At 34.6% G+C, this 14,237-nt stretch overlaps 1 protein-coding gene across 1 annotated transcript in view; it reads left to right on the top strand.

Moving 5' to 3' along the window:
• Window positions 1–13,218, top strand: part of LOC117124082 (bombesin receptor subtype-3-like) — a 29,938-nt gene extending 16,720 nt beyond the window's left edge. The window contains exons 4-5 of the mRNA XM_033270222.1: window positions 10,533–11,629; window positions 11,970–13,218. Coding sequence (XP_033126113.1) covers window positions 10,610–11,629; window positions 11,970–12,083 — 1,134 coding nt within the window. The 5' untranslated portion in view covers window positions 10,533–10,609 and the 3' untranslated portion in view covers window positions 12,084–13,218. The remainder of the gene's footprint in view (window positions 1–10,532; window positions 11,630–11,969) is intronic.
• Window positions 13,219–14,237: the final 1,019 nt, after the last annotated feature.

The following is a 14,237-nucleotide window of genomic DNA, read 5'->3' on the forward strand; positions in this document are numbered from 1 at the left end:
TTCACTATAGGTTGCAATGCTTAAACGGTGGGGTGTGATATTCATAAACTGTTTACTATTACATGAACTGGTAACCATAATAACCATACCCTGGATAGTAGCGCGCGCGTAGTATCAAGGTGCGTCGTGCCACACTATATTTGTATTACCGCTTGAGGCGGGATTTACTCTGTGTTATGTATTGAAATAAAGTAGACGTGTTGAAGTTTACTCCCGGAGTCATTCTACTTTTTAATAGTCATCGAAGCTATTACAGTTTTTTCTTGATTTATTTTTGTAGAGTGATTTAGAATTATTGCTATCGCAATGAAACTGAACGTAATATCATCAAATGATGCGGGAGAAATTGAGAGTATAAAAACAATTTTGAACATCCTTATTTAGAAGCTAACGGGAGGATTTCACAACTATTTCGTTACATAACCTTAATTGTCTGGATTTTCTTATTTTAGTAAAATAATCGAATTTTGATGTTTGGTAGTTTAAAAATTAAAATCCGAGGAAATATATTTAGTATTGAGTCAAAAGAATATTTCTGAATTTTTCTTTTGGGTTTTTGGTTTTGTCAGTTTAAAAAATACTGGTGTAGGTACAAATAGCCATCTTTTTCAAGACATTTAGGAGCCATTGACTTGACGTTGTCATTAGTAGCATTGGCGGATTTAGCCCCACCCCACCCTTTTTTTTTGGAAAGTAAAAAGAAAACAAAAACAAAGAAAGAACGAAAAGGAAAAAATTAATAGCCCAAAACGCCTCAGACGTTATTTTCGGGCGTCTACAAAACAAAAATTTAGGTTGGTGTTATCTCGATCGGTCCCATTTTCGGCCCCCTTTCAACCGCCACCCCTCTTTACGGACATCTCTGAATCCACCGGCGGATAGGATACTGCTTATAAACTATAAAATTTGAAATGAAATTATAATGTTTATCTAAATTTAAGGATTTAAGCAGAGAAGCATTGGAATGTTGTTTATTATGGATTTTATATGTTGAATCTGAGTTCAAAATTGTAAATAAGTAAAGCGATTATTTATTATCTCATCTAAAATTAATTTTATCCAGACCATCAATCGCATATACCATCGATGTTACGACACATTTATATACCGTAACGTCTCGAAGCGGCTCATTAGTGCAGTTAAACCCATGCGAATTCTTATAGGTACCGGTACTGAGCCTATTTCATGGTTTTCATATTACCTTAAATACAGAATTTTTTTACTATTGGTTTGTATCCGAAAGTATAATACATACTCCAAGTATTGAAATACACGCCATCGTGTTGGGATTCAATATTTCGACATTAATTATGTCATCATCAGGACCTGATGATGACATAATTAATGTCGAAATATTGAATCCCAACACGATGGCGTGTATTTCAATACTTGGAGTATGTATATACTTTCTTACCTGGTTTGTATCCCTTGTTTAAATTTCTGATGATGATATTGCTAAATGTTGAGGATGATAATGATGATGTTTTTATTTATTTTTATCTAGTTTATTGATATTAAGTTGATGCTGTATATTTTTGAGATGCTAAAATATATATTAATTTATTATTAATAACGTACATAAATAAAACGATGATTACAGAAGTGTCAAGAGAAAGAAATGGTAAAAGGTAATCGAAGAAGCTCAAGAAAAGTCTCATTAACACTGCAAATCTATGCCTGCTCAAGAAAGGTTGGCTAGACACTGAAAGAATTCATCAAAACCAGGTTATAAAAAAAAAATCGAAAAAAATATTTGTATTATAAATTGCTATGACAATAGCTATAGTTTAATGGATGAGTGCTTGGAAGTTATAATCTAATCATATGCTGGCACTTGGTTCCTATACAGTATGTTTTATTAGCATTCAAATATCCATTTGAATAGCCAGTCAATTTTTAAAACATTTTATTTCCTACTTTACAGTGGCATACCTATATAAAGATATGTGGCATACCTAAATATCACATCACATATCACATCATGACCATATATGGATTCATCATGACTATATATGGTCATACAAACATTTATGTGACGAATACTAGACAGAGCTTTACGACTATATACGGGCACTAAGATGTGTGTGTAGTACTCTAATGACCTGATCTATATAGACCTAGTTTTACCCTATATATTTCAATATTCAGTATCTGTATAGATACTGTACTGGGCCTCTGTTAGAGTACAGAGTGCAGTTTGAGTATAGCGTGCACATGTTATAGGATTTGTTTATTTGTAACGGCGATTTTTTAATTTTGGTTCCAGCTTTTTACTTTTGCCTGAGTTTTAATTGATTTTCTGTTATTTTAAATGGACAATAAATTTAGCTTGAATCTCTTACCGAATTAAATTAACGAATGACGTCACTTTATGGTTGTCATGTGCGAGTCCAACGTTCCACCGAACTTAAAATATAAATTGTCTTTTTCACAAAGGCACAGATGAAGTTTATTGATGTAAGAACAGTGTTTTCTTTACAAGTGATAAAAATCAGGCAGTGTTTACTTTTGATGCTTTTTTTAAATCAAGATTTTACCCTTGTTAATCTATGTTTTATTGATTTTAAACGGTTGTGTAGGAAAAAAGCCCTATAGGCTTATTAACGTCCAATCAATGGCGATAATTTAATTACAGATAGGCCTAGTAAATTATGGTGTGGTTTTTATGCGATCGTCATTGATCAATTGCGGAATGATATTGATCAACAAAAAATATCGTTTTTACTAGATTGTGGTACTTAAGTGAAGATTAAGGTACACACCTGCTAACTATTGTGATATATCCATCGATTAAGAGCTATAGCTTATTAGATGTAGGTCCAATTGCAATAGCAATTCAGTTATTTAAAACACACACTACAGGTAGTATTCGAAAGCCTAATCGGTGTAATACATGTTTGTGTTTCCCTAAAGTCGAAGTTTACGTATTTGAGTGTTCATTACTGTGACGCAGTATTGTATTTTTCGTCCGAGACAAACATCAAAGATTGACGTTATGGAAACATAAAATTGTCATTTATTTTAACGAATGTTTTGTCCTCATCCGACGTACGCTGATGAAGTCCTCAGAAGAGGAAGCGACATCCATTTAATATAAATTATATATCGCTATTTATATTCCAGGAAATTAGAATTCCGAGGAACGTCATCAGTTTCTTTGATGTTTTTATATAAAATAATGGTAGGCCTTATAATATTTTTATGGTGTAGGCATATATGCATGTATATAATTTTAAAAACTGCATGCATAAATATATCTCTTCACGTGTATCAGTTATATATAGGCCTATACATACATATATATATATATCATACATATACTTTGTTTGATTTCTTTTGTGTTCTACTGTCTAACTCAGCGCTTTTGTATTATTATCTTATATATATATATATAGGCCTATATATTTTCTCTACTGTTCCGTTTTAATTATATATATATATATATATGTATGTATATATATATATATATATATAGGTGTATGTGTATATATATTAGCGATATATAATTTATATATATATATATATATATATGTATGTATGTATGTATGATGTATGTATGGACATTAGGCATTATAGAAACAAAACATTGAAGCTTTACTAAAGTGTATATACAAGACTACACTATACTTTGTTTACGAACCATAAATCTTACCAGAAAATGAGTCTCGTTAATTTGGATATGAATAATTAATTGACTTACCTTGTATTTGTTTTGGGCCTTGTGCAAAATTTGAGTGTCCAGTCACAGCCCTTTAGTCTGGCAATTAAAAAGATCAACACGGTATACACAGGTCATCATAACCATTTTGTAATGACAAGACAAGGCAGTCCTGTGGCAGGAATTGAACCTAGGATCCTAGGATTGGAAAGCAGGCGCGAGTCTAAAAACTGGCTATTTAATCCGTCTCTGTTTACAATGTATATGTTTTGTACAATAGGGGCTTTTTCCCATAAAAGCATTATGCTAATATAACATCAAGATAACCCAAGTGTGTTTTTTCCTCATAAAGTAATTTGTCTGATCAGTTGTGACGGAAAAAAAACTACATTTATATGGCATATTAATGTCGTGGCCTGTAACTTAGCAATTTTAATTTTAATTATAAAAAATATCGCTTTATTCATCAGTTCATTAAAATAATATCTTTGTTTTACACCTCTTTCAAAGTTAAATTACTTGCTTTTTGTCATTGTGATTGGACACAGATTATGCTGAGTTAATGGTCGTTTGTCCAAACCCCCGAGCTTTCATTACTGCACATAATTAAAGATCGGTGTTCTAAGAAGGAACAATTCAGACATGATTGATCTTGCTATATTACAGAAATGTATGCACTCGTAATGACGGCTTCATCTGCAGACTAATTTTAAATTTCCGACTTCTATGTTTTAAATTTGCACAATCAGTTTATGAAGCCGTTAGAATTACATATCACCTATTTAAAAGTAGATAAAGTCGCAGTTATAAATCGTGATATATAACGATACATGATATACAGGCAAAGTTAAATTCAAATTACAGATTGAACAAAAAAAAGCTGAATGTAAATAATAGATCGATTCACGCACATGCTCATGTTTTTCACACACAACACATTTACATTCATAGAAGGTACAGCGACGTGTTGAAAGTTTAAAGTAGTGATGAGGTATGCTTCGAGCATAATGGACGGAGTTCTTGTCTAATGGTCTAATGATAGTCACACTGCCTGTGCATTTGAGCAAGACTGTTTATATCCGTGCTCTCCCCACACCCAGAGATATGAATGATGCCAACTGGTAAAGTGTGGAGAATAATTACCTACAGCAAGGAGGAAATGTATCCACTGTTATTAACAAATAGATACGTAAAGGCTCCTAGAGGGGGTGTCTACTTTGACATTTTTTTTTTGGGGGGGGGGGGCTACTTTAAACTTATCCATGCTTACTAGAATAACTGAATAAATTCAAGTATATACCAGATTATTGTGACTTTCAGTAAACTTTCTAGGACAGGTCATATATATCAGCTTTCTTTGTTGTCAATTCAATTAATAACTTACTGTAACTAGGAGAGGTCTTATCTATGGCATCATATTTCATAAACTTGCTTTTCCTTTTTTTTTTTATCTTCATTTCATGACCATCCCATCGTTCCTCCGCTGGATTTACTCTATTGGATTTACTCTTACAAAGTCAACTGCCAAATGACAACAAAGTGTCCATTATTCCCTGGAGCAGTAGACACAAAAACTACGGTAATTAAGGAACCATCTTAAGATTTAGTGATTTAATTCACCTCACTAAGGGAGAGGTGAATTAAATGGTGTTAAAAGGTCAAAGAACATGGTCATGTTCAAAGAAATTTGAAAATGTTTCTGAAAATTTGACCCTTGGAGAAATAATGGAATCGTCCATAAAGGCTCGACGTATTTTTCGGTATTAAAGAACAGGGTGGAGGCATGCACTGACTGCTCTTCTTTGGGAATAAATTCAAGGTCTGTGAATGATTCTGTATCCATGGATACTATGTGCTATAAGTCTCGCAATTACAGAGCATGACATGAATCGTTTAAAATGTGAAATAGATTCGATGATATGTACATACTATACTACACAATATATTTGTACCAGTGTACCGAAATTTTAAATATTTAATTCATATTAGACCTACTCGCCAATCGCCATACAAAAACGTTCAAGAAACATAGTTGTATACCGTATTATCCCTTAAAGGTGTCTATCAACCGTTTTTAAGAGAATACCCAAACCTTTTTATTACTTTATAGGCTACAACATACTTCAAACATTCCTAATTTAAATAAAACCAGATTCAAGTATCGTCCAAGTCTACTGGGAATAATTACAGACAGATCTCATGGTATAGCAGACACTTACAGTAAGGGTTCAAATTTGTAAGTTGGTTTTAATAACAGAAAATGTTGAAATTGAGTGGTATTGAGATTGCTACTATATTACTGAATGACGTCATTAAGTTTCAATCCATTCTTGTGCACGAAATTTATACTAGAAACACATCTGCTCCTGATTCCTCTTCCCAATCTTGAACTCAAATACCTTTTACAATTAGATTACGCCTACTTTACTTTCCAGAACTCACTTTTTACGAATAATTCTCTGTTTATTTTTATCATCATCTGCATTCTCAGCATGCTTCAAGAGGTCCCGGTCTCTCACCCTAGATCTGCTCTGGTAGGCCTACCAGGTAGCGTATTCCATATAGGGTTGGATTTTTCAAGTCTCCATCGTTTGACACAAATGTATAGCTGTCTCAGCTACTGTTGATTTTCAGCTTAACCATAAAGAAAATCGGGTTATTTATGAAGTAGCCTACCTTTCTTTGCAGATACGAAGCGCTGCACCCCACATACCTAGGATTTAAACTAAAAACAGTTCCGAAAAAGCATATGCGCTATCGGTATAAGTATTCAGAACAGGGCTCCACCCACCGATGTCGAAAACAACGTCGCTGTCACGGTGCACAGGCACTCCGTTAGGCAGTATTCTGGGCTCCGGTAGCTTCCACCTCAGAATTAGCCCTCGCCTCTACTACCGTGCACTGCAGAAGACAATTGACGCTGTCTCGAGTAAGGAACAGTTGGGGCCCAGCTCTGGACACCTCACAAACGATAGCAAATGCATCATTATTAAAAAAACAAAAACAAAATAAAAACACCCCAGATGAAATAAGGAAAAACATATCATGCAAAGTTCAGAATCATAAATAAATAATGCAACAATAAATGAAATAAAAATAAAAATTAAGACAATTAATTAAAGAGGTGAGTCTTTAAGTTAGACCTAAAGACAGCCACAGATGGTGAAGATCAAATGTGCACTGGAATGTTATTCCAGATGGGTGGCGCCTTGCTATACAATACGCTTGTTAAATATGGGTTGATGAAAATTAACGTCCAAAGCTGATCTGGTACGAATTTGCTTTTTACGTGCAAGTAAATAGTCAAAATATATATTGCGGGCTAGACAGTAACTTGAATGCAAGTTTATTATTTGAAATAAACCCTCTGCTTAAAAGGCAACAAGTGAAGTTCACGGAGAAGATGTGATGTGTGCAGCACTGGATGTGTGAGTACGAGAGGATCGTATGTTAAAAATTAGACGTGCAGCAGAATTTTAAAATAAATGAGCTCCTGAAACAATAACATAAAAAAACCCAATGATTATATAATTAATTGTATCCAAGGGAAACATTTTAAACATTTATTAATATCTTGTATAATAATAATAATAATAATAATAATAATAATAATAATAATAATAATAATAATAATAATAATAATAATAATAATAATAATAATAATAATAATAATAATAACAATAATAATTTAATGACGGTGATTAATGATTAACAGTTGTTATTTAAAATTCTCCGGACGTCAAAGTTATGTTCTCTATCTGTGTTTAATTTCACGAAAAACCATTTCTCTGGTTGAAAACGTCTTTCATGACCATTTCCTGGCAGCAGCTAATTCATCGTCAATAACTCATTTTGCAATGAGCACAATCATCATAAAAAAAACCAGTATTTATAATCATCATCAGTATCACCGTCGGCATTCATTATTATAATTATAATGATTATTATATGGGTTTGCCAATAAGACATTCACGAAAAAACCATAATAATGAACAGCGCCATTATTCATCATCATCACTTGAACTTATATTGTCACCATCATCATGAGATCAGCAGCAGCAGGATCATGATAAATAATAAATAGGCCTATACATAATGATCTTAAACGGTATCGTCCTATAAGTATCACCATCATACTTTCCGTAATCGTAGCCACAATCATATTTATTACCATCGTCATCATCACCATCATCATCATATTTTTATCATTACCATTAACTCAAAAATCAATGATAATGGAATAATTTGCCTCACTAAGTGGTAGTCTAGTGCACACAAGTCTCAATTAACATAAAACCAGATGGTTCACTGATTAGTTTCAAATACGAAAGAATAATAGTCGAACGATTGAATGCCAGCTTGAATACATGTATTTCTTTTCTTGGAGAATTATTATTTTAATTAGGCTAATTGTAAGCAGTTTCCTCTAGGTAGGAATAGGATGTACTGGTAGTTTAAGTAACACATGTTTAGTTTGTATATTTTGATAAGAATATCGATTCCGAAATAAAGGTTCATTGAAATAATTATCATCCCCGTCATCGTCATCGTCATTTTAACATAAGTTAATTAGAAAGTGGGAATGGCTCGTGCTATTCTGGCTACTTTACAACCATCAGATATTTACCAAGCAGTTGTGATCTGTCTATCTAGAACAAAATTTAATTATAGTCATAGTAATGACAGTAATTTAAGACGTGTTTGACCAGTCAAGGCAAACAGATCCTCCGTGAAAACTAGACTACGCTACTGGGCCGAAACTGAGAAACTACACTAATCGTTTAAGCACCGATGTATACTATGTGACTTTCGTTCGTTATACCAAATTGGTTTATAGGACTAATAACGGCAAGACATTTTTATGAGAATTATTGTAATATTTCCTTCGGACCATTTTCGTAACACCATTTTACATTAAACAAAATAGGTCGCGTAGTCATAAACTTTAGATGAATTATGTATTGCTGATGGTTATTTCCACAAACATTTCAAAAAAATCCAGTTTTATATTATAAAAGCTTCTATTATCAAATCCCATGGTGGGTTGCTCATATTTGAACGTGGAATACAGTTTATAATATATTTTATACGATGTTATAAATGTATGTCTTACCGTATAACGCTGTACCGTAATGCTTGTATTTTTAAACTTGTGTTTTGACCTGTTTTATGAAGCACTGGATTTGCCTTCAGTGTATTTACTCAATATGGAATATCAATTTATTTAGTATAATTAAATGCAAATCAAATAAAATTGTATATTAGATATATTCACGGTCCTAATTAGTTAATTACAAATTTAATCTGGAGCAACTGAAGATAATTATAAATATTACCAAAGATAAAATTATTATTATAATAACTTTTAAATATTATGATATAATTGCTGCGAAGCAGCCAATTCATATTCTTGACAGCAATTTGACCTCTGAAAAGTCATTGTTTGTCAAAAAACAAGGGCCTAAGACGACTGAAAAGCGGAGTTTCCTTCTTTCGTTCTGCCGGGTAAAAACACTCTTTGGCAGTCAACTCACCCCTAGAAAACCCGCCCTTGGAAACGTGCCCCATAAAAAAATGTACACTTCCTAGACCATGCAGTCTTCAAAATAAAAATTGTAACCTTTGGTAATCAACTACATTTTCCACATACATAGACATTTTTGAAACTTTGTTAAAAAAAACCTAAACCATAATTCACCACTATAGACACTTTTGACAAAAATGAAAAATTACGACTTTGTTACCTAATATGAGAAGTGTTCAAATATAGACAATGGGTCGTTTCTCATATTATTTCAGTGTTATATTTTTATTATTCATTATTTTCACTTGACTCGCATAAATAATTTTGTTCGAAGAATATGTATATGCAGTTGTACTTCGCAGCACTTCACTTGCAATTTGCAATTTCTAGTTATAATATTAAACCGAAGAAACTAATTAAATTGTTTGTCCAAATCTGCTGTAGGCCTACATAAGCGAAAGTGGCATAGCGCCGATTACAATAGTTTTCTGTGTCCGCGATTAACTCTGAGATAACAAAATAAATATTTATAGATAGGTTACAAGATTGTAAAAAAGGGAAAACGAGTCAAGGCCGTTTGCAAAACATCTTATTTGTAAAAAAAATTGAGTAAGAAAACTAGCTGAAAAGCAAATTCATCAACTTGGTAAAAATGGGAACGTATAATTTATACAATGGCGTCACATAACAGCGCCCTCTTATATGTATCTTTTAAAATAGAAGTTCTACATGTTAATGATTAAAAAACCCAGCATGACATAAACCCAAAGGTTATGAAATCATTTCTATGGATTTTTCCGCTACACCATGCTTCTTGGATATCGTTACATTGTAAAAACACACGTGCGTTTAGTGGGACAATACGTGTGTCTGTGAGGCTCGCACGTATTTCTGGCTCTGGTCTGATTGGTCAATTTTTAAGCAAGTTTGATTAACACTCAGGAATGGTCTATTACATTACAAGTGAATCTCGGGTTGCCTTCTTTTCGATGTCTGTGATTGTGTTTCATGGTCTCAACATACGTTTTTCGTCACAAATACAACGACCCCCGATCATTATGAAGGTGTCATAACACATCATCATACCCATTATGGAAAAGGTAATATGACATCATCAAGCCATGGGCAAAATTCTCAAGAAAACCCTGTACGCGTGGACAGAGTATTAACATGTGCCGCGTCAGCCACCATGTGATAACATTTTGGTGATACTGATTGGTCGGTCGAATCAGAGAGTCTTCTGATTGCACTGAAAACAGTGTAGCAATTTTAGGGAAACCAGGCTTTAGTTGTCGAAAATAATGTTGTTACTGTTGAGAATTCATATTGTTTATTGCTTTTTTTTTACAGGTTGGTGCTGGTTGAACTCACATCTGATATACCTTCTGATTTAATTTCCAATCTACATTTTATTGGATATAAGCACTATGGATGCAAATAATAGTCAAACGGAAGCCGAAGGATGGGATGGTGCGAAATATAAGAAACTCGATATACTTGTAGCAGTTGTCTACGTCATAATTTTTATCGTCGGGATGTTTGGTAACTGTTCCGTGTTCATTACCATTGCCTGCAAGCAGGGCATGCGTCAAGCAACAAAAGCGCCCAACATCCTTTTGGCAAGCCTAGCTCTGAGCGACTGCATATACTTACTGATAAATACGCCTGTTAGACTTTCTGAAAAGCTTTTCGAAAAGAATCTTGGTAAAACAAAATTTCTGTGTGGCTTTTTCACATCGATTGGAGTTTTCTCTCAAGGAATATCTGTATTTAGTCTAGTTATACTTAGTTTCGACCGATACAAAGCCATCCTGAGTCCATTACAGCATCGCCGGTGGCAGACTACTAGAACATATTACAGTACGGTTTTTGTTTCATGGAGCCTAGCCATCGCTTTCGCATTTGGAGCAGGAAGTCTTTCAGAATTTGAGAGGATTCAGTATAAAGAAATCGATATGTTTTGGTGTCATCCTTTGGACTCATACAGCATGCAGTCTAAAATTTTCGAAATCTCCAGGGCCATATTCATGTTCCTTTTTCCTATGACTATTATCGCGTATTGTTACGTCAGTATTTCATGTCATCTTTGTTCCACTGGCAGATTGATAAAAAATGAGACAGAGAATAAAAAGATAAAAAAACAACGTGTGCGATTGGCCGCTATCATTGCAACCATGGCTGTTGCGTTCTTTATCTGCTGGTTCCCATACATTTTATATAATCTTTTGCACCAGTTTGATCGCATTAGTGAAACGGGAGCAACTGCTGCTGGGTATTTTACACCATTACTTGCATGTGCAAATTCTTGCATTAATCCAGTGATTATCTACTTGATTAGTCGGGAGTTCCGAAGTTACATATGTGGCTATAAATTTGGTCATCAAAAAACTGCGACACCATCTGTAGTTGGATCATCGCGATTTGCCAGATCTACCATAGTTTCTTCGGTACGTGATGAGTCTCCACGTCGGATCGGCAGTGTCGGCACTGATAATGACACCATAACCGATAATATGTAGTGAGCATTACAAAAGACATTATAGGTTCGCTTAAAGCCAGAGTGATCTGCTACTATAACTTGCAGATAAACAGTAACATATAAGCCAATAAACAGCTACTGTAATTGGCCTTTAAGTAGATATTTTATAAACTTAATTCAATTTCCAGTTAATTAATTAGAATCATTGTTGTACTTAAACGCATGATACTGTATGTGCAATGAACATTGTTATGATGAATATTGATTTGCTCAAGATAAACGAATTGATCTTCTTGTTTTATCAACAGTGGAAATTCTTAACTGGTGGAAATAGTTCCAGACACATCGGCAAAACTCAACAGTTCTCAATGACCACCAATGGTCTTCTGAAGCCTACCACCGGCGCTGAACCGTTTGCTTAGACTTAGGATGCTTATTTTAATATGTAGTTCCAAAATGTTTACGACACACTTTTGTGCCAAGTTACAGAGTCAATGGGGGGGGGGGGGGGTTAAGATAGCTAAAATTATGATACAAGCTTCATACCGCTAACAAATTGTAGAGGGACTAGAAATAGGTAGGCATAAGGGATGCCTCCGTTATATGGAAAGATACACTGGACAGACGATGGATGAACAGGCGAGCAAGAAAAGGTACCAAAGAGGCAACCGAGGTAGTGAGAGGGGTACCAGACAGACGTCGGAATAGACACAGTACTGACATACGATAAGAGAGATACCGAATATATAGAGTTACCCGAGTAATTCGTTTTCCTCTATGTACATAACACACATATAATGGTGACAATATTAATAATAATGATGATTATGATGATGTTGATGATAATGCTGCTGATAATGGTGGAATTACAAGGCGCATTGTAATAACATTTGTGTGCATCACATTGCAAAGTATGGTAGAATAATACAGAGTAAAGTAGAAGGTGGCCAAACGAGACGATATATTGGACATACGTTAGATGTACAGTGATTATGACATTAAGGACTGCGGTGGGATGTTGGTAAGGAGGTGTGGCACGCCTTTCATTCCGAGTGCAAAAATAGATATCCTAGCAACTTCGAAATACTGTATGATACAAATTCGCTACCCATGAGGTAGGAACCTCGTGACGGAAGCATCTATTTATCTATTATTTTTTGTTATCTGGTTTATGATGAATGGTATAACTGTTTGTAACTCAAGTTAAAATTTTGTAGTACCGTATACTCTATATAAAAGTGAGTAATTTTTATTGTATGCCTACATGATTAGATGTAGGCCTAAGCCCTAATTCAGAACATGAGGCCATGTGATTGTTTATAGCTTATGTACTGATTAGTGAATTTTAACTATACAGTAGAGTTCAGTATTTTCGTTGATAACGGTTTAGACACACACTAAAATGTAAATAAATTTAATAATGACTGACGTGCTCACTAGAAGAGGTGCCAAATGAGAGAAGGCTGTTAAGAAGCTTACCTTTGATTCCCCGGTCCTGTGTTCAAATTCTGTCATAGGATTTTTATCGAATGAAAAGAAATGTTACACTCTAGTGGCGGATCCCTGTCTCTTATCACCGCCACTGTCCAGGGGTGGTAAAAGGGGAAACATGCCCCCCCCCCCGCAGTTAGTAGTAGTGAAATCATTTAGATGAAAATAGCTAAAACCCTACAACAGGGAAGGTAACACGTTACCCGGCCAAAACAAATCCGGATGACTGGCGCACACTGTATCGTCGGCGCACAAATTCCTCTCCGCTCTGTGTTAGCAACTGCCAACACCAACACTGGCGCACTGAGCAAATCGTTGTTTTGCTATCATCAGCGTTGTACGACGCAGCTCGACGCGATTTATTGTCGCGTCTGGTCTGTGTGAGTTAAACGCAGACGCGATGCTTTGCGTCGGGGGCAGTCGCGTCGTAGAATATTAAACATGTTTACATTTCTCACGACGGCTCAAGACTGTCCCCGACGATGAATCGCGTCGGGCTGCGTCGTACGACGCTGTCTGAGTTAGCCTTTACACGACGCGTCGACTCAAGCTAACCAATGTCTTTATTTTTTAGGTAAACTTAAGTCTTTTAATATCAGTACAGAGGTTTTTAACTATTCTTTAAAAGTGTTATAGACCTATCGTTAGCAACTTATTTTATGGTACAGCAACTTAACTCCGGTTAACAAGCACACAATTATAAAATCTCTCGTAAAATTATCAACTCTGATGTCGATAATATTGAGGACATATACACAAAACTGTACTTAAGAAATTTGTCAATATAATTAAAGACATGTCCCATCCTATGTTCTTGCAATACAACTTTAATAGATCCGGTCGTAGGCCTACGTCCAATAAAGTGCATTACAAACAGATTAAGAAGATCGTCGTTTAATTCACATGTACAATGCTGATTTAATTAGATAGAACTCTTGTAAATATTGTATCATATTGTATATTCTGTTTTATTTATGTCCGATTATTTTATGTCTAATTTCTTTACTAATTTTGCATCGGGAAGAACAATTTTACTAGTATTTTGTTTACAAAATGACAATAAAAGAATCTTGTATCTTGCGATC

The sequence above is a fragment of the Anneissia japonica genome, unplaced genomic scaffold (assembly GCF_011630105.1).
Source record: "Anneissia japonica isolate Jap-2015-1 unplaced genomic scaffold, ASM1163010v1 scaffold522_len1101056_cov227, whole genome shotgun sequence".
Lineage (NCBI taxonomy): Eukaryota > Metazoa > Echinodermata > Crinoidea > Comatulida > Comatulidae > Anneissia > Anneissia japonica.